The sequence below is a fragment of the Dermochelys coriacea genome, chromosome 11 (assembly GCF_009764565.3).
Source record: "Dermochelys coriacea isolate rDerCor1 chromosome 11, rDerCor1.pri.v4, whole genome shotgun sequence".
NCBI classification, from domain to species: Eukaryota; Metazoa; Chordata; order Testudines; family Dermochelyidae; genus Dermochelys; species Dermochelys coriacea.
Window position 1 is genome coordinate 4,920,690 of NC_050078.2, and position 27,455 is coordinate 4,948,144.

The 27,455-nt window shown below is 38.1% G+C and overlaps 1 protein-coding gene across 5 annotated transcripts in view; it reads left to right on the forward strand.

The window, feature by feature from the left end:
- Positions 1-23,171, forward strand: part of MAP3K2 (mitogen-activated protein kinase kinase kinase 2) — a 91,433-nt gene extending 68,262 nt beyond the window's left edge. For all 5 annotated transcript variants that reach the window (XM_043504893.1, XM_043504896.1, XM_043504895.1 and 2 more), the window contains 9 exons: positions 871-950; positions 6,171-6,238; positions 10,570-10,662; positions 12,661-12,867; positions 13,569-13,717; positions 15,461-15,592; positions 17,424-17,553; positions 19,513-19,690; positions 22,198-23,171. In XM_043504893.1, coding sequence (XP_043360828.1) covers positions 871-950; positions 6,171-6,238; positions 10,570-10,662; positions 12,661-12,867; positions 13,569-13,717; positions 15,461-15,592; positions 17,424-17,553; positions 19,513-19,690; positions 22,198-22,423 — 1,263 coding nt within the window. In that variant the 3' untranslated portion in view covers positions 22,424-23,171. The remainder of the gene's footprint in view (positions 1-870; positions 951-6,170; positions 6,239-10,569; positions 10,663-12,660; positions 12,868-13,568; positions 13,718-15,460; positions 15,593-17,423; positions 17,554-19,512; positions 19,691-22,197) is intronic.
- Positions 23,172-27,455: the final 4,284 nt, after the last annotated feature.

The window sequence follows — 27,455 nt, forward strand, 5'->3', positions numbered from 1 at the left end:
ACATTGCCTACCAATCCTCTGATCCGATCCAGCCCATTTCTGTACATAATAATCATTACCGTTGGCCTGCATAAAGTCAGTTGATGCCTCTCAGATACTTCAAGTACACAAATGCTCAGAGAGAATTAGAGACCAAGGATTGCATGTATGAACACTCCAAAACGTAAAATATTTATAGCACATGCAACTGTAACAACCACCTGCATGAGTCATCAGTGTTTAAACCTAGGACCTTCAGCTCTATAGCATGTGCCTCTACCATTTAAGCTATAGGAATAACTCACTTAGCTGGTAGAAGTAGTAGACTGTTATCCTCTCTGGACCAGCAACTCAAAAGGGCATGTAATCTGGATTCTCACAGACACAGCAAAAGACACACCTCTGACCCCATAACCATCTCCTTTCCAAATTTCAAGTTCCTTCTCCTGAAGTCATTTCTTTAAAAAACAAAATTTTTTGAAACATTGCCACAGCTAACTACTTTTAGTAGCTTAATTTTTTTGCTCATATTTTCCAAAAAATTTCAGCCTGAGATAGACCAAGCAATTTTGTTAATCTAATATAGGTGTTGCAAATACTTCCTCTGTGTGTGTACTACATACATTTCTTTTAACATAATTGCTATAATTTACTATTTCCTAAACACTGTAAATTAAATACATAAATACAAACAATGTGTTTGTATTAGGTGGGAGAAGAGCACCAGAGTGCTTTTCAACAAGCAGGACTCCATACAGTATGACTTCAGCCACATCAGTTATAACTGCTGATTTTTATGATCACTGTTAGGGTTTTTGAGCTATAAAATGTGATGCAAAGAACCATCAACAATAAAAAATGTTCAGTCCCTCTCTTATGGTTACTTACTAGATGCTGGATCCATTGTCCTTGAGCAGTCCTGAAAACTCTGGCTCAGGAAGCTGCCCCTCACTTGACAGTCCTTTAGATGGGTAAGAACTACTTACATTCAGCACTTCTTTCTGCTAGATTGCTTGAAAGTACTGACCACAGAACATGGTAACTCAACCTTCAGCAACAATTTCTAGGTGTACTTTTTTCAAACACGCACACAAAAGCAACAACAATATAACTTATTGGGATTTAACTGCTTACTGGCTCAGAAGAGAAGAGTGCCATATCAGCCTGTTATTTTTGAAGATGCATGAACTTTAAAACATCAGTTTCTGGACTTGTTGCTTTTTGTTGCACACAGATTTATTGTAAATTTGGACATCATTGTCTTGTTTGTAAATTGAGTGTATTCCAAAGCCATGAACAGCTCCATTAAACATACACTTTAGAATTTGGCATAATCTGCAAGAAACTTTCATTCTACTAATGGGTTATCCAGCACCGTGCTTATTACTGCACAGATGATAAATCAGTGCAAACAGTCAAACGTAAACGGGAAGGTGAATGATAGTTGTGTATAGTCATTGCAGATAAAGATCCATTCAAAACATAAGATTATATTGTTGGCACATATTTTACTGAACATTTCAGTTCCACCTACATGCCCAAATATTATAAAACAAAATTTGAACGTTTCCCAGATGAACTGACTGACTTCTTATTTGATGTTTTTTTTTTAAAAAAAAGTTGAATATTTTCTGTTCTGAAAGAAATCATTGTACAGGAGAAACAAGCAGATACAGTCAACTTATCTTGGTTTGGTTTTAAATTTGCTTAGGTTTTGTCATTTTGCGCCACTCTTGTCTAATATTTGGAGGTGTGGAGTTAATTAAAATTATTAGTACACATTTATGAACCACAGATCCACCAACCTGAAATGGATGGTTGTTCCCATGTTGAACCAGTCAGACTGGCAGAACAGCCAGTAAGAGTTGAGGTAAATTCCTTGTGTCTCCTTTCCTTATTTGATAAAGACATCATTGTGGAAGGACTTACCTTCCACGCATGCTGCAAAGTCCATTTTTTTCCGGCATTTAAAATAATCGGGGAGCCATATGTGGAGGGGCTGGAAACTGAAGGATGATCTGAGAGGGTGTCACTATATGGTTGTGGAGAGGGCGTTTATTTTCTTTTGTGGGAAAGTAAAAATTAATCTATTTGAAATTGGAAGTTTGAATCAAAACTTTAAATGATACATTAAAAAACCCCTAATATACTTAAATTTTGGGTGATGGTTAAAGGTGTGGGTAAACACCATAACTCAAATAAAATTCTTCAACCCAGCACATGGTGCAAAATTTCTGCCTTGTCATCAGAAATGAAACATGTCCATGCTTTCCCTTTGTGTTGTCTTGTAATTTAATTTGCTGTAACATTCTGTGATCATGCCAGTAATTAACTGTTGATGATTGAAGTGCTCATGGAGTTATAAATATCCATTCAAAAGTCTTACTCTTCCTGTTCCACTCTGACAAGAGCCAAAAGTGGCAAAAGACTAGCCTCCTATCTCCAAAGCACCCCAGGAACTTCTTCCTCTAATCTGTTCTTACTGTCAAAACATCAACAGCACTCCTTTCCTGAACTAGCAATGCAGGGCTAGAAAAAGGTAAAAAGTGTGGGGAAAGAGATCCACTCCCAGCTTGTTTTGTGCTTATGGAGCATAGGACAGAGAATGGCAATAACAAGAGCTTCTGATCTATCTCTGCTTCTCAAATGTTTATACCAGTAGGGAAAAACTGTTGTGTCCAGGAACACATGCTATGCTAGACTAGACTGTAGTCCCATGAGTTAAAATATTTGCACAGCAATGGGCATGAGTCACTGTGAAATCTAGCATGATATCAGTGGCATACTGAATATGGTTATCTTGGAGTTGAAGGTCAGATACATTGTAGACCACAAACTTTAAGTTTCAGAGGGGTAGCTGTGTTAGCCTGTATCAGCAAAAACAATGAGGAATCCTTGTGGCACCTTAAAGACTAACAAATTTATTTGGGCATAAGCTTTTGTGGGCTATAACCCACTTCATCGGATGCATATGATGAAGTAGATTATAGCCCATGGATACCTAAATAAATTGGTTAGTCTAAGGTGCCACAAGGACTCCTCATTGTTTAAACTTTTAGTAGTGTTAGCCTTCAGAGTTAAGGCATTCATCTCTTGTCTATTTTTTGGGAAAGACAATTAGCTTACAATTTCATATCGAAGTATCACAAAAGGGTCTTAGAAAACTTTTGAGATATGAACTTTCCAGAAGCTTGGAAATACTTAAGGGCAAATGATTGCTTACTGGATGAATTCATTTAGTTATGCTTATCCAATTAGAAAAGGAGAGAGAAATTACTATTCTTTCCAGTGGAAGGGAAGATTAGTCGTTCTATAGCTATTTATACCATGTTTAAGAAGTTGTTTCAAGAAGCTTCAGACTTCTCAGGAAAACTTGAATCGTAGATCTTCATTCCTCAAAAACATACCCTCATAGCTTTTGTTTTCTAATAAGAGTACTAGATTTCCGTAGAAGAAAATAGCTTTCTATAGCAACTTTTCATCTGAGAATCAGTGTTTCACAAATATTTTAGGTTTCAGACTAGTAGCGGAGTGTTACTCTGTATTCGCAAAAAGAAAAGGAGTACTTGTGGCACCTTAGAGACTAACATTTATTTGAGCATAAGCTTTCGTGAGCTACAGCTCACTTCATCGGATGCTTATCCTCATCATGAAAGCTTATGCTCAAATAAATTTGTTAGTCTCCTTTTCTTTTTACAAATATTACTCTCAAATACCTCCGAGATAATTGTTATCCCCTTTTACAGATAAGAAAATGTATATATGGTACAGAGAGATTGCATCAATGCTTGAAATATCCATTTTGTAGCTGGTGTGTAAAATGTTATGCACTTGATTTAGGGTTTTTATTGGGCTGTCAAGTGATTAAAAAATCATGATTAATCACACGATTAAAAAAATCATTTTCAAATATTGATTTCAATTACAATAGAATACAAAGTATACAGTGCTCACTTTTTTTGATTACAAATATTTACACTGAAAAACAAAAATAGTATTTTTCAATTAACGTCATATCAGTATGAGGTTTCAATCGCTTTATCATGAAAGTTGAACTTACAAATTTAGAATTATGTACAAAAAAACCCCTGCATTCAAAAACAAAACAAACAATGTAAAACTTTAGAGCCTGCAAGTCCAATCAGTCCTACTTCTTGGTCAGCCAATCAGACAAACAAGTTTGTTTACATTTGCAGAAGATGATCCTACCTGCTTTTTGTTTACAATATCACCTGAAAGTGAGAACTGGCATTTGCATGGCACTGTTGTAGCCAGTGTCACAAGATATTTACATGCCAGATGCGCTAAAGATTCATATGTCCCTTCATGCTTCAACCACCATTCCAGAAGACATGCATCCATGCTAATGATGGGTTCTGCTCGATAACTATCCAAAGCAGTGCAAACTGACGCATGTTCATAATCACCACCTTCTGAGCCAGATGCCACTAGCAGAAGGTTGATTTTCTCTTTTGGTGGTTTGGGTTCTGTAGTTTCCGCATCAAAGTGTTCTTTTAAAACTTCTGAAAACATGCTCCACCCCCTCATCCCTCTCAGATTTTGGAAGAGACTTCAGATTCTTAAACCTTGCGTTGAGTGCTGTAGCTATCTTCTTTACATTTTGTCAAATTTGCAGTGAAAATATTCTTAAAAACAAACATGTGCTGGGTCATCATCAGAGATTGCTATAACAAGAAATATATGGCAGAATGTGGGTAAAACAAAGCAACAGATATACAATTCTCCCCCAGAGGGTTCAGTCACAAATTTAATTAACGCATTATTTTTTTAACGAACCTCATCAGCACAGAAGCATGAAGGGGCATACGAATGTTTAGCATATCTGGCACGTAAATACCGTGCAACGCCAGCTACAAAAGTACCATGCGAATGCCTATTCTCACTTTCAGGTGATATTGTAAACAAGAAGTGGGCACAACATTATCTACTGTAAATTTAAACTTTTTTTTTAGCGATTGGCTGAATAAGAAGTAGGACTGAGCGGGCTTGTAGGCTCTAAAATGTTAGATTCTTTTGTTTGAGTGCAGTTATGTAACAAAACTACATTTGTAAGTTGCAGTTTCATGATAGAGATTGCACTACAATACTGGTATGAGGTTAATTGAAAAATTTTTACAGTGCAAATATTTGTAATAAAATATAAAGTAAGCACTGTACACTTCGTATTCTGTGTTGTAATTGAAATAGATATATTTGAAAATGTAGTGAACACCCAAAATATTTAATAAATTTCAATTGGTATTCTGTTTAACAGTGTGATTAATTTTTTGAGTTAAATCACACGAGTTAACTGCGATTAATTAACAGCCTTCATTTTTTGCCTAACTTTTTATTTTTTCTAAGAAAACCAATGTAACCTTGATTGGTAGACTGAAAGTATCCTACGAACATTTCTTGCATAGAAATTTTTTGACTTGCCTCAACCAATCCAGAGACCCTCTTGTCATCCTCATATAGTTTGCCTCTTACTTTGTTCAAGGACTCCTAGCAGGGGTTTAGGCTTGTGTCTCCATTTCTGCTTCTGTTGCCTACTAGAGAAATTCTTATCTGGAAAAGGAAGATGCTGGGGTGGTATGGTTATGGAAGTGCTCTACTGCAATTGGTTGTTCTGTCTGACTGGAATCCCATCCATTCCTGTTTGGTGGCTGGGAGTTACATAAAGACAAATTTCTAGGTAAGAAATTTGACCACATGAAAAACCCCTTAATAAAATTGCTTTTTAAAGTTTATGAAATTACTTGAGCTTCACAGAAGGAAAAAGGAAATCAGAGTGTTGCAAGACTCTCTGCATTTCTTTGGCAAAAAAATATTTAAATAGGCTACAAAAATTCTTGCTAAATTAATATCCTGTAACTGATGTTTTGATTTTGTTTATCCATGAAGGTGCAACGCATGAGTACCTGTGTGGCTTCATTGGCACTGCTGTGTCTACTAAGAGACTGTACTAGTGAGCAGTGCCATTAGTTTCCTCCCTATACCAAGCAAGATCGATCCATTGTAATTGATATCTACAAGCTTTGGTATTTCAAAGTTGAGTCCCGTTCATGTCTAAGATAGCACATACTTTACTGTATAATTCAACAATTATAAAACAATAAAACTTAAGTGCTTGCCTGACTACTCTGACTCTCCAGTAACAGAGCATCTAAAATGTTGTCTTGCGCTTCTAGAGATAGCTACCCCAAATCTCGGATGCCACGAGCCCAGAGCTATCCAGATAACCACCAGGAGTTTTCAGGTAGGTAAATCTACTGGGGCCATTTAGTCTTACCAGATACATCCAGCTGTAAGTAGCATGTCTCAGGATGCATGTACATAGTATATGTGATGCTTCCTTGGGGTACCTAAGGTATTGAGGCATCTCGCTATCACCTTCCCTTAGTGTGAGGAAACTTTGTTTGTGTTTGCCATGGCTCAGTGCCCCAACTCTACCAGCCATGGCCATACAAGCACTCTCCTCTAGACCTCACAGGCCCCGCTGTCCCTTTACAGATCAGTGGTTGGCACACCCCAACCCTTCAAGCATCTCTACAGTACATCCTCTCATCTGCTGGACACTCTCCATATTCAGATTTGCTGCTTCCAAAGACTCAACACCTCAGCTTACCAGTTTCACTGCAGATCAGTGCTGTGCTTAACACAGCGCTTAGATTTGTTTATAGTGAAATCAAATATAAGTTTATTTAACAAAGCATAGAGAATCAAGTAGTATTGAAAACAAATTATTACAAATGAAATAAAATCACACGTTGTAGAGCCTAAACTTAACAAGATACTCATGTCTTGTAGAGTATTGCTCACCCAAAATCTTTGCAGTGCTTTACAGCCTAGCTGGCTATGCCCTTCTTTTCATGAGACAAGAGACAAGCATGCTGTCAGTTTGCTTCCTAGGTGAAGAATTCAGTGTGTCCCTTTTGGACTTCCAAGATAGACCAGACCAGTCTTTTGTCTTTATTCATAAACAGAATATTCCCCCTTCTGTTTGTTCCTTCCTATAGATTTCTTCTCTTGTAAATTTTGCAGTCTCTTAACTAGCACCTGGCTCAGTATACATATACATACAGGTACATATTTCAGGCATATAATACACAAATGGCCAAATCGGGCGATAGGTGTCTGTTACCTCCTGCCTGAAAGGAACATTTCCATGGTGTGTCACCACCTGGTGACCTCCCTTAATTCCAAGGCCTTAAGAACATAATTTTCAGTATAGATATCTAACTCCTAAAGTATTATCCAATTAGTACAGACATTTTGCATTGATTATAATGACCAGTGGCTACTGGCTCTCAATAGAGACCTCACATACCACTCTTTGGTGAATTATTATACAAATACCCAGGGATCCCTGTGAAACCCTCTGCGCTGTCTGCCAGTGGGCACCAAGGGATTTCTGGGTCACAGGATAAGATAATTCTTGCCTTTCATCCAAAAGCAAGAGAGACACCTTTGTCTGGTGGCACAGGACTAGGAGTCAGACCTGGACCATAGTTCCGGTTTGCCAGTGAATAGTTATGTAACCTTTGGTGATTTATTTAACTTGTCTGAGCCTTTATTTCAGTATTTTTTCCACATGTCCCATGCCTCATTCAATGCACAGAATAGATAATGCTCAATTAATGGGCAACTATTCAATATTTTGTTTGATCCTTTTTGTTCAGTATGTGGTCCTATATCTTACTTGCACACTATTCAAACCCTTCTGCAAAGGCAGGATTATTAATTTTGTCAGAGGTTTTCAGGTATCCAGGTGCTTCAAACATCTATTAATTAATCTTCACAAAACTGCTGTGAGGTGACAAGATATCCCCATTTTACACGTGGGGAGCTGAAGCACAGATTAAGATTAAAAGTATTCTCAAATTAGGCACCCAAAATTAGAGATGCCTGGACCTGATTTTTCAGAATAGCTAGTATTATGTAGTAGTTTTTATATTGAAGCACAACTCCAGTTGACTTCAATTGCAGTTGTGAGTGTTTGGAACTTCTGCAAATCAGACCCCAGAGTCTGAAGGCAGACACCTGGAAAATGACAATCAGTGCCCACCTGTGAAAAGCTTGGTTTAAGTGACTTGGTTAGCATCAGACAGGAACTCTGTGGCACAGACAACGATAGAATCAAATTTTCTGGGGTAGCATTCAACTGGTTTAACCATGGGATCTTCCTATCTCAGTCACTGCAGACCTTTCAACTTCTACAACAAATGAGGCAGAGTCCAACAGCCTGCTTCGTTACACATCCCTAATTTGTCCCCACAGTAGGTCCATCAGATGTACTGAATGAGGCAGGGGTCCTATGAAAAAAAAAAAAGTATGATGATTAAAGACTGTCATAATGCATACACACAAGGGGGCTTAATTAAGGTTGCACAGGCAACCTGAATTCTGGCATTTCTTAACTTTTGTGTGCTTGACTCTGCAATCTGAAGTTTTAAAGATTTGGTTTTTAAAAAAAACTTAGGAAATTACACTTTAATTCCATCAGGTGGCATCATATTGAACTTTTAGATCACCACATCTTAGCCACTTGAGCTAACAGAGTAAATAATGCAGTATTAGGTTGTCATCCTCTGTGTGGAGCAGCACTAATGGAAGATGACACATACTTGGCAGTGGGGTTCACAAGTATTTGCTGACAGCAGAAACTGAGAGACTCGAGAATCTTGGGTTCCATTCCAGGCTCTAGAAGAGAATGTCCTTTGTTGGCCTACTTCCTCAAAGCTTGACCTTTTCTGCCCCATTCCTTCCAACCTGTCCTAGTGCTGACTCTTCCCCACTCCTGGCTTCTGATTCCAGTCTCCTTGCTCAGTCAGCTCCAGTTCCTCCTTTCCTGTCCCAGCTCCTTGTCATCAGTCTTATTGCCCAGACAGCCCCCATCATTGTCCTTCCCTGGCTCCTCATACAGTCTGCATCTTTCTCCTTCCCCACCTCTGGCTCCAAGTCTCTCTCCCTGGGCTCCTCATCCAATTTCAGCCTCTCGACCCCACCTCCTCCTTGGCTCCATGTCCCAGTCTCCCCAGCTCCTCGTCTAATCTCAGTGTTCCCTACTCAGGCAACTGGCTACCAGCTCCTCCTTCTACCCCTCTCCTGTTCCCTCACCAACTCTGTCCCAGCTCCCAATTCCCAGTCTGTCCCCTCTCCAACTCCCAGTCACAGTTTCTCCACCGCCAATCCCTGTCTCATCAGGCCACTTGTTCCAATCTACTCCTGTCTCTCCCTCATGGTCCGGTTTTTGTCCCTTCTACATTCGAATGAGACAGCCTACTCCTTCACACTGCCTGAGTGCCAACAGGAGAGTTGAGAGCATAGGAGAGACCAGCTACTTGCTCTCAGTTTCTATACCCAGCCTTTGTAGCTCTGGGTTGGAGCATAATCAGTCAATCCGTGAGGATGACGCATGTGTAGTCTGGTCAGTGTTAGGAGATGAGGCTGGAGCATGCTCAGTGAGGATGCAATCTTTGGAGATTTTAAGCTAGCAAGTTTAAACTGAGTATGTGAAAAAAAATTTTTTGTAAAGGTTTATAATTTAGCCAGATTTGAGTGGGCTTTTTAACAGATGGCAAAAAACACATGCTTGAAACAAAGGCCACTCCTACTCCTTGCCAAATTTCAGGAACTGGCTCCAAAGCATGCAGGTGTTTGAGCATTTCAAAGAAAGTCACCAGAATTTTTTAACAAGGTCAAAATATATACATTTTCCAAGCATCATTCTCAGAAACATCTAAACCCTTTTGGCAGAAGTTTTCCAGACAAATTGAGCCTGAGGCAGACAACCAGCATAGAAAATGTCAGCTCAAATGGTTAAAGTTTGGCAAGGTACAAAACTGAAAAACAGGCTCTTATGAGAAGTATTGGACAACCTTAATAGGTGGTGCAACCAGCCCTGCTTATGATAGGAATCATGCAGTGACCTATGGGGTAGTGGGTGGCAGACAATTGAATACACCAGTGAGGGAGGGGTTTAGCTACGGATGCTAGGACAAACCCTTCTTATGTGTTGAATGTTACATGAACCGAGATGCAGTGTTTCCATACACATGAAGTCTGTAGATGCCTTAGATATTTTTACAGAAAGTGCCATGAATCTTTTTTCCATTCAGCATAAACAGGAGATTGCTTTTAACATTTCAGGCAGAAAATTCCTACATAAACAATGCTGTCACTCCAGATAGGTTTTTATATGAAAAGCTTACTTGCCAATTGAAGGGAAAAAAAAAAATCTATTAAGACAATTTTCTGTTCTGCTGTTACTGTAATCTTGTGCCTGCTTAAACAGATGGTAGCATGTTTGAGTGGATGCGATATCTAATTAAATTTATTTTTTTATTGTTTTACCATTTATAGGGACTAAAACATGATTAGTAGGCTGAATGTTAATTTGCTGATTTTTATATGCACAGCCTTCCAATTTACAAATCTCTTTATACAAGAGTTCACTTCAGGGTTAAGTGTAGGGTTGCTTTTTTAAAAACTTGTGATGCAAGACCAATTAAAATTTGGTTTTATGAATTTTTCCTCATGTGTTTAATTTTGCAATGTATGGTAATATTTTCTTTTTGTTCCCCATAGACTATGATATCCCAATATTTGAGAAATTTGGAAAAGGCGGGACTTATCCCCGAAGGTATCATATTTCATATCACCACCAAGATTACAATGATGGTGAGTATGGGACACTACCATTTTCAATATTTATTCTTTTTTCAAAAAAAAAAGAGTTGAAAGAGTTAACCAATATAATCAGAAGATGTTGGAGAAGCAAACAGGTGTTGTCTCTGAAATAAATGTAAAGCATGCTTAAAGTTAGTCACAAATCTGTGTTTAGGCACGTGATGGGGTCGGGACTCACCACTGCAGCGCTTCCCGCTGGCACATCTGGGAATTAGCACTGTCCTCTGCAGGGCACCCTCTGGCAGTGGTGTCCTGTTCGTATCCTGAGCCGCGTTGCTCCCTGATGGGTGACGTCCACTTCTGGTCACTGCTCTCAGACAGTGCGCCTTAGTCCATCTTTACCCCCTTCCGGGCGGGGGGTTTTAACAGCAGTCTTCCAGCTTGCCTCTGCCGCAGTGGCCAACCATAACCCCCAAAGTCTAGCCCCTCTGCTTAAGTGCCAGTTGCAGTTTGTCACGGCTACTCCTCCACAGCCAGGTGCAGTACAAGGGGCCAGGGGGAGAGAGACCCAGGCCCACCCACTGCTCTGGGTCTAAACCCAGGGACCCTCTAGTGGCAGCCTCTCCACCCTCCTTCTCTCCCCTCATCTGTCCGTCCTCCCTGGGTCACTTCTCCTCTGACCCCTTGAACCCTCTAGGCCTTTCTGGTCAGGGCCTGCAGTCTGACAGGTATTGAGCTGGAGCTCTCCTCTGGCCCCTGCCCAGCACTGCGCTATCAGAGGTGCTGGTCTCCTTAGCTCAGGAGACAGACCTTCCCCTCTGAAGGTCTGGGAGAAAGTCCCTGCTCCTCCTCTGGGCAGCCTTTATATAGGGTCTAGCCTGGCCCCGATTGGCTGCCCTCTGCGCTGCACTGATTGGCTCCCCCACAGGCCCTCTCTGTTTGTTTGGCTACCGTTCCACACAGCTGCTCTGGCCTGTTGTAGCCCAATCTTGCCTGGCGGTGGGGCACCACCCTACCACAAGGCACCTAAATTAAAGTAGCCTGATTTTTCAATGCTGCTGAGCTATCCCAGCTCCTGTGAAGATGTAGATTAGAGTATTAGGGAATCATGGGAGCAGCTGTACATGGAAATCATCTCTGCCAAAAGCCTATGCGCAAACTATACAGAACATATAATGAAAGCCATGAGTAATTGTGATCCTTTACTACCCAGAATAGACTTCGCTGTTACTCAATCTAGAATAGCATAAAGTAGCTAAATTGTTGCTCCTGTTTACTGATTCTCATAATAAGAGGAGAAGGATATGTCATGAAATTGAAAAGCAATAAATTTAAAACTCAAAAATACTTGTTAATTTAATGCATAATTAACCTGTGGAACTAATTGCTGGAAGGTATTGTATTTCAAAACAAGATTAGACATTTGGATAATGAGTTACATTAGATAGAGGAAAAAAGAGGAGAGGGAATCCATGCTTCAGGGTATGTCAACCACTAACTGATGGGAGCTAGGAAGAAACTTCTACAGGCAGGTAATTCCCATAGTGTCCATTATGGACTATCTTTCATCTTCATCTGAACTTAAACACCCTCTGTGTGAGGATTCCTCACTAGATGGGCCATTAGAACTCTAGTGTATCTTTGGTCTGTTTTCCAGGAATACATATAGCCTCTCATAGCAATGAAGATAGAAGTATTGTTCCCTTTGGATCTTGTCTCCATTTTCTTCAAACCACTAGTAGAAAGAGTCACTTAATTATGAAACTGTTTGCAGGAATTGCAGATGTTACTTACATACTGCTCCCAGCTAGCCAGTCTTGGACTAAATCATTAAGCTAGTTTAAGTCTGAGCTCTGCATGTAGGGATTCTGCACACTTTCCCTCTCAGCAGGCTAAACCAGTAACTTTCATTATCATTTCATCATATTCTATGGAAGATTTGAATTGTTATGTTTTCAGTGCACACTTCATGCAGTATACAGACACATATTGTTTAGTACTTATTCTTCATGGTACAGTATTATAGGTAGTCTTTGTGCATCATTACAGGTCGTAAAACTTTTCCAAGGGCTAGAAGGACCCAGGGGAACAGCTTCCGGTCTCCAGTCAGTTTCAGCCCCACCGATCACTCCCTGAGTACAAGCAGTGGGAGCAGCACCTTTACTCCAGAGTATGAGGAGAACCGAATGAGAAGAAGGGGAAGTGACATAGACAATCCTACCTTGTCAGTAATGGACATCAGCCCACCTAGCCGCTGTAAGTTAAAAAGGCACGTTACGGTCTTCAAAGGAAAATTTTAAAAAATCTTGTTAAATATATAATACATCAGAACCAACAAAATTACTAAAATGCATGTTATTAAAGGCATATCCATAATATTATTACAGTATTACATTATAATTATAACTTGCATTAGATTATAACTAATCGCTAATTTTCTTAACATTTAATAATGTTAGTATACATCTGGACCTGAAGTAGTAAGATGCTTACCAGTCAAATGATAACTTTATTTACTCTTGCTGCTATGGGCTTAATTTTTTTGTTTTGATAAACAGGGGACTTAATTAGTATGGTGGTTGGGTGTGTGTGTTTATACTAGCTATGTATGCTTTGTAGTTGCTGTAGATCATGACTTGTTTTTAAAGGGTACTCTTAAAATAATTGGGTGATGAAATGTATTTTAGTCTCCTTTTCAGGTACTTTAGTAAGTACCTCAGATGTGCGTATCTTGTACTTATGTGTTTGGATGTATTTTTATGGATAAAATATAGATTATTAGGTAGCTGACAAGATCACATTTTCTATTTAGAGGAAATTTTATAAATCCGTGCTTTTTACATGGAGATTTAAAATTAAAAAAGTATTTTTTCAAGAGTTTATTTTTGTGTTCCAGTTTTTCTTGAACAACTGAATAACAAACTCATTCTAAAAACAAAACATACTTCTATTTTCAGCACCACGAGCTCCAACTAACTGGAGACTTGGCAAGCTGCTGGGTCAGGGTGCTTTTGGCAGAGTATATCTATGTTATGATGCTGACACCGGAAGAGAATTGGCTGTTAAACAAGTTCAATTTGACCCTGACAGTCCAGAGACAAGCAAGGTAAGAGACCCTGAAAGAAATATTTGTAAAGGGATCACTGTAAGAGTGGTTTTCTGTGTGGTCTAAACTGATGTTGCTTTTTGCTTTCACTTAATTTTATGAATGTTTGAGGACATATACTTCTATGAGTCTATACGACAGAAAGACATTCTGTTTCATTAAAATCTTCATAACTCGGTTTAATGATTATAGTGGTAAGTAGCACATAATTTCATTTTTAAATACATCTCTCTGAAACTAACATGTATTATCAAATTCAACACAGCCTGAGGCTATAAAGCTAAACCATAATCTAACATGGAAGGTACATTCTACAGAAATATTACTTTAAGTAGTAAAGTGAAAAATATAGGAACCTAGCGTACATTAGCTTTTTTTTATAATGAAACCAATAGAGAATGTTTTGATGAAGAACACTGTTTAATGGATATGACTGCAGTTATGTACAAATTGACATTATGGGTAAAGTCCAATGCCAATGAACCTACTATAATTGGTCCCCTATATTGCTCTCCCAAGATCATTGTTTTAGTGCTTTTGTTGACAGGTAGTATTTCCATATGTCTAATCTGAACTTGTCCTTCTTTAAATACAGTTAGTCAGAAAAGAGACAATGTAAAAACGGCACCATGTTACTGCCAGATCTGCTCGTTGTTTGTATTCCAAGTTGTAGCTGCCAATTTTACTGACAAAAATAAATTCTTCCTTTCATTCATTAAGATTCCATAGTCAGTACAGTTGTGGGGAGAGTGGGCTGGATTCCATTCCGGCTCATGCATCATCTGCAGAATTAACTGGCTGACTTCCAGCTGTAAACTCTATTACTGCTGATGGCATAGGAGCTAGACAAAACAAAGATTGACTTGCAGCTGTAGTTTTTAGTGCTGATGCTTTAAAAACAAATTATTGTAAAAATAAACAATTTGCTCTGGAAATCATAGAGACAATAAACATGGAACCACATGATGCCATTTTTGCATTAGTTACCTTTCAGAAGATACCCAAACTTGCCCTTACTTCTTGTAACACACCCATGGCAACATCAAGTGGTCTGTGATGGATAAATACCAAGTTTTGATGAAAGGCTTCCATATGGAATCTCTGGAATGCTCAAAATTCTAAATCTTGCCTATTTTTTAATGAACTTGTATAGGGAAATTTACAGCAGGGAATAAATGGCTTTTTCACCTTTAACCACTTCCATGCTATAAAAATAAATAATAAAATAAAATATATATCTGGGAGGAAAAGCAAAACTAAAATATGTAATTAATTGGGAACTATAGTTTAGATTTATAAATGTGTTGCTTAACTTGAGATAAGCTTTTATGAACTAATTCCAGTGATACCCGAAGAAAGACTTAATTTGAGAATTTTTCATCCAATTGAAAATTTGTAACATAATATTACAGTACAGCTCTTGAATTCATCAACATTTTAAAATAAAGTACCTGACAGGTTCTAGTTTCTGAGTATATGAGATTGAGAATGATTCTTGAAATCAAAAGAAACTGAAATAACTGGAAAATATCCCTAAAGAATTTATAGAAGTCAAACATTTCTCAGATTATGCTGTAGATCTGCTCTCCCTCTTCTGCTGATCTTTTCTAACAAGAAGATGTTAACTTTACACAAACTGCAGAGTAAACCCTCATAAAGTCAGTCTTGTTAACAGAAGTCTAAAAGTTGTGTGAGATCATTTGTCTCAACTATAGTAAGCTTTACTGAATATTTTCTTTTCAGGAGGTAAATGCACTTGAATGTGAGATTCAGCTGTTGAAAAACCTGCTGCATGAAAGAATTGTTCAGTATTATGGCTGCTTGAGGGATCCACCCGAAAGAACACTCTCTATATTCATGGAATACATGCCAGGGGTAAGCAAGAGAGCTCACTGCAGGCAATCATTTCTACAGAATGTGTACCGACAATCTAAATCAGGGGTTCTCAAACAGACGGTCATGACCCCGCAGGGGGTCACAAGGTTATTACGGGGAGAGGGAGGGTTGCAAGCTCTCAGCCTCCACCCCCAAACCCCGCTTCACCTTCAGCATTTATAATAGTGTTAAATTTGTTTTTAATTTATGAGGGGGGGTCGCACTCAGAGGCTTACTGTGTGAAAGGGGTCACCAATACAAAAGTTTGAGAACGAATGATCTAAATGGATAAGATTTGCAGGAGCGCACACAGATGTTAAGGAAATGTCTGATGATAAATGGTTAACCAAAGACAGACACAACTGCATTATAACATTATTTGAGTTTTGCCTACTGTATTAATTGCTTATTCATTCAGAATTAGAATAATTTAGAGAGCACAATATTTGTGTGCTTCTGGCTGACTACTTCTTGCAACAAATGTCTTTTAAAAACAGTTCTGTGAGCTTTTTCTTTTAAGAACTTTTAATCATGTATCTCAAGTTTAACATTCCTTTTTAAGTTTGCATCCACCTCCAGCTTGACCTTATTCTAGAGATGCTTCTAACAGATGAGGAATATACACAGCTGACTCTCGAACCAATTAGCAAGTCTATGAAGGGAGTATCACAGTAGCCATACATAGGACTCCTGTTGACTTGGGGGGAGAGAGAGAGATCAAGCTCGAGTTGTAAGGTTTAGGTCTCTCTCTTAGTGCATTGGGCACTATTACTAGGTCACTGCGTCAACCAGTCAAAGATGTTCTGAGGGCAAAAACTAGTTAATAATAGCCAGAGATAAGTTGAAAATTAGATCTTGTGGCTGTCTTTTTGTTGGCACAGAGGCGTGTGTTGTACTGTCCCTCCTTCTGCCTACTCCTTTATGGAAATATTTTGCTTTTTGAAAACTGCAGATTTTCACTTATTCACAAAATAGAACAAGCAGACCTGAGTATAGTATATATTCATGTATCCCTAAATGTTCATAAGTAATTGCTGCATTCTAGTTTGTTGTGATAAGGCTGCACAGAAGAAAAATTAGGATTTTAGATGAGACGAGGATCTCATTTTAGAGACTTGTAAGATTTTCTGAGATCTGGAGGACAGAGTATCAAAATATGCAGTTTTAAAGATCTGTATAGTTTTGGGTTTTTGTCTTGATACTGTTCCTTTTAAACCATAAAACGTGTGTAATTTAAAATGGCCAACCCAAATTGTATTAAGATGTTTAGAAAAACATCAGTTGTAGGCTGAGACTTTTTTTTATGCCAAGTTTCTGCCTGTTGTTTTATTGAGACCTAAAACTTATTAAATAACATTTTTTAAATGTCATGCTCTGGGTTGTCCAGATCGTTTTCTCCATTTGTTGTGTCTCAGAGTGTAAGATAGATTGGGTACAGTCAATGGCTGTGTCATGTACAGTGCCAAACACAGCATCATCACGTAACTAGTAAATCTCTAAAAAATCATGCTTAGAAGGAAAATACTCTACTGTATTACCCATACAGCAGCTCAGCAACATTTAAACTGTTTGATATTTTTAAAATTCATTGTCCGATAACATTTCTGTGTATCGTTATGCTCCTGGTAAAGACTGAATCATTTAGTTTAGCTAGAGATATAACTGCTAATGTGAATTAAGCTGATCCAGAGAAGTCGTAGAGCCTTGCATCTCTAAATTTCTGGTACAAACTTCATACAATCCAGTTATTTTTTAATAATGGTTAAAATATAAATTATTCTATCATTCTTAAAATGCTATAATTATTAATACTTTTTCTTTTTGGCCACAGGGTTCCATTAAGGACCAGTTAAAAGCATATGGAGCACTCACAGAGAATGTGACCCGAAAATACACACGGCAGATTTTGGAGGGAGTTTACTATTTGCACAGTAATATGATTGTACATAGAGATATTAAAGGTAATTAAAGAAGAGATGCGAGTTCTGTTTTCTCTACTCCAAATAAGCAACATGACCTTGAAACATTTGAAGCTTCATAAACCAAAGGGAAATGATTGCAATAAAATTAAAGGGTCACTGCTAAATTTGTGATGCCAGAATATTGGCTTAACTTCAAGTTGTTCCATCAGGATTTACGTCAATAGTCCAGTCTTTGTAATGTTTTTCAAACCTGAAAATTGCCAATGTTGCAAACTGAGAAAAAAAATGTTTTAGTGAGTAATGGGATACTAATAGGGGTGTATATGACTGTTTTAGTATCAGGTCTTTTCAAAACATTTGTTTATGAGCAACAATCCAGAGAACACAATGTTGAAACCCTTAGCGAGCGTGATTAAATCTGGTGGATATAACCTATCGTAGCTGCTAAAATTGCTACATTATTTTCCTGTTTATATGTCAATATAATTTTTTGTAAATTTCAAGGTGACATATTTAGTCTGTCATGCTTATACCAAGTTAAATAAATTTGTAAACCTAAAAGTATGTCATTCAGTTTGAACATGATATGAAGAGATTTTCTGAGTGCTCTTGGCACTTTCCTTCCTTACTTCGCTTCTTTCTTACCCACTCAGTTCCCTTTTATTTATTCTTAATTATAAAATAGATTTGGCAAGTCAATAACTTTCTCAGAAAGTTCATAGAAAGGACCTCCATAATTCCCAGGGGGTTGCAAATCAGTGTCGGGGAGTTGTGGCCACCCTGCCATTTTTATATTGCTAAATGGGGTGGATAGGTAGTCCTAGTTAGAGGAATGGAGACCCCTAGAGCACTCTGATAATGGAAAAGGTTGAGAACTCTGAGTTAATCTAGCCCTTTTTTTTTTTCCAAATTGGTCAATTTTTGAAGGATATGGAAACAACCCGCAAACTCTCAGATGACAGAGGTGCCCCTAATATTCTGCCCTCCAGATTTTGACTTTATTTTTGTTCATTAAATTAATTCAAATATAACTTCATTTAAGATTAGAATCAGGCCCCATATATTCCACAGCAAGAACTCTTAAATTCTGCAGCAACATCACTTTATTCTAAGGCCATGAAATCGTCTCTTGTCCCCATCCCCATCACACACAGCTATGGCTCGGAGTGGAAAATAGTCTTTAATGTAAAATTCATTCGTGATTGTCAGTGGTGGGATTTTATTATGTTCTCTGGGTGGCCCCGTTTCGCTACCTGGGCCTCAGCTCCCAGGATGTTAACCAGAGAACTCAGCTCAGATCCTCCTTTTTCTCATAAGAGTCAGGAAAGTTGGAAGCAGCTAGCTTTAGCAGTTCACCTCCTTAGTTGACCTAGTCTCTTGTTTCCTAGCTTATCAAACTACGCGTCCATCTCCTCTGGTCCTTAGATGCAAGCTGGATTCTAGCTCTGGCTCCCCAACTTTCTGTTACCTGACTCCAGCGAACTCTGAGGGATCATGCACTGTAATTCAAGTCACATGTCCCCTTATGAGCAAAGCTGCTGAGCAAGAGGTAGTGCAGGCAGCCTAGGGACACACACACAATGTTGGTTGCTGGGCTGCAGCAAAATGATGAATTCCATGGCATTTTGGAAATATGCCAAATTATGCAGCTGTGGAATTGTGGCGTCCACAGAGACTTGAGTGAGACAAATAGGGCAGGTTATGCCTCAGGACTATAATTTTCAGACTCTCTGCAGATGCAGGTAGATGACATTGCATCGGTTACATTTGGTTCACATTTCTGAGGTTTTTTCTCCAACCATAGGGGCTAGAAATAATTTTTAAAATGAAAGCTCAGATTCTAGAGAACAGTTCTGAGGCAAGGGGCAAGTTCTGTGCCATGTAATATACTGGGCTGTTGTTATAATGCATCAGTTAAACCAAATGTGTGTGATTCACTTTCATGCAGTTGATGGGCTTTTACTGAATATAAAGCAGAGATTTTTCTTTTTCTTCCAGGAGCAAATATTCTGCGGGATTCAGCAGGCAATGTGAAGCTAGGTGATTTCGGTGCCAGCAAGCGACTTCAGACTATCTGTCTCTCTGGCACGGGAATGAAGTCTGTCATGGGGACTCCATACTGGATGAGTCCTGAAGTTATCAGTGGAGAAGGGTATGGAAGAAAAGCAGATATCTGGTATGTCAAAGAGCTATTCTAATGAAAGACAGCTACACGCTACCCCAGAGGAGATGGTTTCACTGCAAAATATAAATTTTCATTATTTTAAGCATGAGCACTCTCATTATATGTTTCTGATTGCCCAAGGTGAAAACAAGCTATGTAGACAATGAAGAATATATTGGGGCGGGGATCAGTTAACACTAAACAGATTGTTTTTTGTATATCAGCGACTGTGCTGACTGACTTAGGACCACAAGAGTACACTGTGGATCAAGCTCACATGAAGTTAGGCCTATCTGGCATACTTGTAAATACTAGAGGGGCACTAACATAGGAAAATGTCACAGTTAATTCAGTTCAGTGATTAATGAAAGTTACCTAAGTAGTATTTGCCCAAACTATATCATGAGTACTACAGTGTTGAGAGGGGAAGAGGCTAATTTTGTTTTAGTTTTGTTTCTTCCTTCTGCTCCCTTATATACCTGAAGGTCTCTACCATATGTTAACAGGATGGATTACATGTTGAGTTTACATAGCTATCATGCAAAATATAACACCAACATATTTTATACTGAAGATTTTATTTAAAAAAAGAAATTGCAGCATTCAGAGCAGTAGAACTAAGGGAGCATTGTGATTTGAAGAGCTCTTTGAGTGAAATGACACAGCTATTTGCAAGTGCATTATACTCTGGATGGTTGATACTCAAAAGGTCTCAAAATTAATAATTTTATTTATATAGTGTCCCATTTGCCATCAGAATTCTTGGGACACAGAACACACAGTGAAATATCACCGTCTTACAAGAATGAGAATAATTCTTCTTTGAGTGCTGTCCCTGTGGGTGCTCCACTTCAGGTGCCAGTGCGTCCTGGCGCCGCCGATCAGAGATTTTTGGTAGCAGTGCCTGGTTGGGATGCCCATGCGCAGTAGCTTTTTCGCGATGTCGTTGGCACTTCATTTACTGCTCGTGTGTCCCAACCCCCCTCGGTTCCTTCTCAGCCGTCCTCAGCTGCAGACAGAGCTCCAACGGCAGTGTCACAAAATTACCTAGAAAAGAATTCGAAATAGTTATTACTTCAGTTTAGTCCCCAGTAGTTAGTTAGTTCATTGTTTATTCTTAGGTTTAGACTTTCCCTTTTAAAAAAAACAAAACCCACTTGGGAGTTCCCTTTCTCCCTTTTTCTTTTATTGTCCTGTGACTTAAGTTAGACTCTGAAAATGCCAAGCTCTCCTGAGTTTAAAAGATGCACTTCATGTAAGGACACAGTGCCTGTCTCTGATGGATACTCACAGTGTGTCCGCTGCTTACAGGAGGAGTATATTTCTCTAAAATGCTCCCACTGCAGCAACCTTAAAGCCAGAGCGAGGAGGGACAGGGATCTCTGACTTAGGGATTTCTCCATAAGAATAATTTTAATACCACTGTCTGATAGCACTGCCACTAAACTGTGGAGTTGGCCCAGAAATTCAGATTGCTGGTTCTAGCATTTGTAAATCTTATTTTTCAAGTAAGAAATTAACCTGCTGTCTAGATAAACTCACCATGTGTCAGTGGGTCACAGCTGAGGATGCCAGATTTAGGACAAACTGCTGAGAAATAGGGCAGACTCACCCCCAAACTGATGGTTATTCTATCATAAGATATACCAAGCCAGTAACAAAAGTAAACTTCTGTCTCACCACACTGGTTAACAAGAAGTAAAAAATGCAGTCTCTTTAGGCCTTCCAGCACTTATTTTACCACCTAGACACTATACTTTATGATGAGTGGTTATTGAAAACCAATTTCATCAAACAGGGTTCTTCTGGTCTCTCAAGATCAGCCACATCGCCAGATCAATATATAACTCAGATCTTACCCACTAATCACGCTGTTGCCAGTCCTTTGGTGGCTAAAATCTAAAGATTTATTTTTAAGAGAAAAAAAGTAGTTTAAAATGGTTGAGGATATGCATAAATTCTTATATCAGTGATGGAATAAACTGCTAGTTTGAAAAAGTCTATCTGGAAGTTACCCAAATAGCTTGGGGATTATGAATCCTTGTTTAGAGCTTCCTTGTTAGAAATTCAGTCCAGAAAAATGAAGCAGGACATGAAGACCTAATGGAGATGTTTCCAAGGGTCTTTTATACCCTCTCCAATGTGGGTGGAACGTTACTGTCCAAACAAAGTTCTCAGTCTCAGTTTGTGGAAAATTATAGGCACAAGGTGGATTCCACGGTCACATGAGCAAGTCACATAAACATCTGCCACTGAAATAATTGCATTCACGTTAGCTGACATGTGGAGCAGGACATAAGTTGTGATTTGCAATAGCTAGCATGACCGTCAAATAAAGTGCGTAATTATAGACTTGATAAAAGTCTGTTTTTTTCAATTGAATTGAGTTGCAAGGTTGTGTGGGCAACAGTCTTCCATTTGTGGCATTTCAGTAAGCTTCCATGTTGTAGTTTTTGTTTCCACGGGGGAGAACATCATTCTGTTTGTAACCTGCTCTTTTACTTTCACCTCTGTTTCAGGAGCATAGGTTGTACAGTGGTAGAAATGCTCACTGAGAAACCCCCTTGGGCAGAGTATGAAGCAATGGCTGCCATCTTTAAAATTGCCACCCAGCCAACCAATCCACAGCTGCCACCTCATGTCTCGGACCATGGTCGGGATTTCCTCAAGCGGATTTTTATCGAGGCCAAGTTGCGACCATCTGCAGATGAACTGCTAAGACACACATTTGCACATTATCACTAACAGCCTGCCTCAACTCAGCTTGCATCTACTGCATTTATTTTCTATTTGACTGCACTTTTATTTTTATTTTTGTACAAAAGAGAAAAAAGACAAGAGAGAAAACATATTTCTCTTGATTCTTTGTTTCACTTAGATTATAAGCAAGAATCTAAATTTTTGTATTTAGAATGAGGGTCCCCCCCGACCTAGAACCTTTTGTTTCTGTAATGTACTGATGTGGTTCACACAGAAAAAGCACTTTAGTACATATTCATTCCTTAACTAAGGGGAAAACAGACATGTGACATGGACTGTCAAGAACTGTAACATTTTCTAACACCGCTGACTGTCTCAGGATGCAGGGAAGAATACATAAGCAGCTAGCATGCAGGGAGAATAAAATCATTATCTGTGATTTGTTCTTTGTACTGTAGGTAGTTGCTGCTGAGGGTTTTAAGTTGTATTTTAGCTTGTTAATCAGTTTCTGAATATCACACTGTGGCATGAACCCACAGTTCTGGAAATGAATTAAAAAGTACAAAGAACTTAGAACCCTCAGTAGAGAGTGCTCTGCGTAATAGAGCACCTGCCTGACACTTCCTTTGTGATCAAAAGAAAATAAGGCAGGAGCATAACCCTAAATCAGTAATTGGTGGGAGCTGGTATAAAGTTATTCTATTACCTTCATAGATCAAGAATTACAGGTAAATCTATTATAGATCCAAACTGCTAGAGGCTGTAAAGCTCAGGGGGTAGTCTCCATAATGAAGAAACAAAAAATAACCAAAAAGATCAACAGATGAATAGAAATAAGTCAGGAGAATCTTTACCCCCTGCAGCTGCCAAAGATACACTTACTATATAAGTTAAGGGGGTGGGAGGAGTCACTTCCCTTAGGTGATTGTAAGACACAAAATGGTGCAAGATAAAGTCCTTCACCATCCAATGAACGTCAAAGAAAAAAATTAATCCTTATTTACTGTATGCATTATCTTACTATCAAAATGAACTGCAAGGAATAAGAAATTCAGAATAATTGTCAGAGACTGAGAAGGAATGTATTTTGAAGGTCATGCACCTGAATATAACAACAGGTTTTAGGGTGGCAGTCGTGTTAGTCTGTATTCGCAAAAAGAAAAGGAGTACTTGTGGCACCTTAGAAACTAATAATAAATGTGTTAGTCTCTAAAGTGCCACAAGCACTGCTTTTCTTTTTTCTGAATGTAATAATCCTTCTCAAATTGTTTTAAATGCGATTGTTTTAATAACACAATCCAGTTATTAGGATGTTTGAAAAAGTCCCTGAAATAAAATGAATTCTAATTCCTTGTGTCTAATTCCATTAGTGTCAAATGACAACAAGGCACTTCAAGACTTCTTAGGTCATATTTTTCAAGCAGCAATGAAGATAAAAAAAAAAAAACTTTAAAATGCCTCTTTCCTAGGGAAAGGATTAAAAGCAGTCAACATAGAAACATCAGGGACAGACCATACAGAAAAAGTTGAATATTTTTGAAGCTGCTTGTGTGACGTAGCAATTGTACATGAATTTTGAAAATGAAGTCTAACTAAACAAAGAGCAGCTGCACAATATGTCACAATATGAGTTTTGTGTTAAAAATGACCAAAGGAACAAAGCAACTAAATAGTATAAGTCTGCAATTTCGCAATCCAGAAGGATCAAACTGTGCTAGATCTCAGACAGTCATAAACTGTTTTCAGAGTAGCAGCCGTGTTAGTCTGTATTCGCAAAAAGAAAAGGAGTACTTGTGGCACCTTAGAGACTAACAAATTTATTAGAGCATAAGCTTTCGTGAGCTACAGCTCACTTCATCGGATGCATTTGGTGGAAAAAAAAAAAAAGTTCCACCAAATGCATCCGATGAAGTGAGCTGTAGCTCACGAAAGCTTATGCTCTAATAAATTTGTTAGTCTCTAAGGTGCCACAAATACTCCTTTTCTTTTTTCATAAACTGTTTGTTCATCTTTTCCATCTCTAGAACAGGGCAATAAAAGAGTAAAATTCTAAGACACAATCTCAGTCCTTGAACAGCTCCACTGAAAAATACTGATGAGAAGCATTTACTAACTGACTTCATTTTAGAGAAAGAAGTCAAACCCTCCCATCTTTATAAAAGTATACAATATACAGAATTTGAGAGAGAGTTTGGAAATAAGTTCTTTGACCTATATAACTTAAGTTTGATTCTTGATAATATGATTGATTCACTGATTGCCTATCTTACCCTCACCCCAGTTATATAAAGACGGAATGTGTGGATGCTTTGGACATCAAACCATTCTGGCAAGACTTTGTGTAATGGTTCCAAGAGTCCACTCTGTTTTATGTCCTTATTAGGACTATCAAAAGCTTGAGGTGCATGAAAATTAAGAAATGAATGTATTGGGGCTACAATGAGAAATTGAAGTGTTGGCTCACGAGACAGAGACTCTTGAGGTTTCTGAATTTTTATTTTTCTAATTTAGCTGCTAAATTGTGTATCAGCAGCATAACTAGGAGTCTGGATCTATCCTAATACATTTACCTGTATTAGGTGAACAATTCTTCTTCTAACTGGGGCCACTATCACAATATTTTGGACAGGTGGCCTATTCCAGTTGTCTGTTTTCTGTGATTATTGTGACTTTTATCTGGTTGGTCATTTTGTTGGTCATGGTAAGCAGCAGTGCAGGGTTTACATGCATGAGATGAGAGTTCAATCAGGGAAAACCCATGAGCCAAAATTAAAGTAAACTTGTGTTCACTTTCTTTGGCTTCTTTGTCACTCTATGGAAGCAGTCTATGGAAAGAATCTGCATGAACCTTTGTGCTGTAAAGGACCTTTGCTTCATAAGCAAAATTTAGTGGCAGTGGGGACAGTATGGAGAGTTATGTAGAGACTGTCTTTAAAATACAGTAGAACCTCAGAGTTATGAACACTAGATTACTAACTGACTGGTCAACTACACACCTCATTTGTAACCAGAAGTATGTAATCAGGCACCAAAGACAAAAAGAAAGCAAATACTATACAGCACAGTACTGTGTTAAATGTAAACTACTAAAAAAGTAAAGGGAAAGTTTTAAGAAAAGATTTGACAAGGTAAGGAAACTGTCTGTGCTTATTTCATTTAAATTAAGATGATTAAAGCCGCATTTTTCTTCTGCACAGTAAAGGTTCAAAGCTGTATTAAGTCAATGTTCAGTTGTAAACTTTTGAAAGAATCAACATAACATTTTGTTCAGAGTTATGAACAAACTCCTTTCCTGAGATGTTTGAAACTCTGAGGTTCTACTGTAGACTAATAGTTTACATAATGTACAAACCATATATCTGAAATTGATTTCAAACGAATTAAGAAGGTACCAAAAGCCAAGCTGAAAATGTACATATATAGACGGTGGTATCTGAAAGGGTAAGAAAGTTTGTTTATATTACCAAAAAGTACAAAAAAATGAACTTTAAAGGGAAAATGTAATCAGGTTTAACTGCAGCACTCAGAAATTTTAAAGATACTCTTGGATCAATAAAAGAAACTACTCTCTGAAGCTTGAAGTTTTTTAAAAATATACCCTGTTTGCAAGGCAGAGTTGGCTTCTCTATGCTGCAGTGTCATTTCTTAGCTGTGACTGGAAAACAAAACAAAAAAAATCAAGACTGCTGCTTTTGTGCCTTTTTAAAAGATTGCTTTCTGTCTTGACAATGGTAAACTTGTTTGAGATTGGGAAAAGAGAGAACTTGCAGAATAATACAAAGTTTTAAAAACTTTTAGGCATAGTTTCCCCCTTAAAATATAATTCCACCTGGATTGTAAATTGTTGGACATATCAGAAAGCTACTGAGACAATATAATACCTCTTTAATTATGACTAATTTCACCAGTTGTTTATGATTTTAGATCTTGTCATATGAATCACAAGAAGGACCGAACTATTTTTTTTACCCTTGGGAGAACCTCCCAACTGATCTAAGCTACTTATGTATAACCTTTTAAACACTTACTGTATAAAATAACAGGTTTCAGAGTAGCAGCCGTGTTAGTCTGTATTCGCAAAAAGAAAAGGAGTATTTGTGGCACCTTAGAGACTAACAAATTTATTGGAGCATAAGCATGCATCCGATGAAGTGAGCTGTAGCTCACGAAAGCTTATACTCAAATTTGTTAGTTTCTAAGGTGCCACAAGTACTCCTTTTCTTTTTGTATAAAATAAAACTATATTTTGAGCTAGAAATAGGAACTGTTGAAGCTAGTCAAATTCTGCCTTTTGAGAAACAGGCAGTACATTCATTCCCTTGCATGTTGCATTTTTGGAAACGTGGTAAGATCATGTTGAGGTAGAATGGTTTTTGCGTTGTCTGCTTTTAATGATGGTACAGTAGATCCCTCCATCTCCATAAGGCATCTAGCACATCACTGGCACTATAACTAATGCAATTTATGTCTATAATTCTGAAGGTGCATGGAGCTGCATGGTTAAAATCCCATTGAAGATGAGGGTCATGAAGCAAGATTTCTCTGCGCCACTTTGAATAACCTACCAACTAACATTAGAGTATTTTAGAATCATTAACTTATGAGTACTACGTCCAATTATGAGAAAATGTCAGTGGGACAGAATGTTGTCACAGAGTTTTGGTCTCCTCCTATGTAAATGCCAAAGCAGAACTGGACTTATAGAAAACAAGTGTCAAGATTTATTGAGAGAGGATAAATGCTTATTTTCAAATCAGGAGCTATTGATCTGGCAACTATTTTTTATTACACTGACTTTATTTCTGTTACATCTGTTTAGTAATAAATATTTAACCACTTGTCTGTAAATTGGTTTTAATAGTGAGTCTCTGCATAATTCTGATATGCTGCATTCTTATTGGCTTATATAACAGGTAGGTTTGTACTTCAGCCAGTCAGAAATAAGCTTATTAATTAAACTACAGTTTACTGTGTATTTTTTAATAAGCTGGTTTCTATCTGATTGAAATGGAGAAAAATATGAATAACTGCTGGCTGGCACAGACTCCGTTTGTAAAAACAAACAATGTGCTTTGGT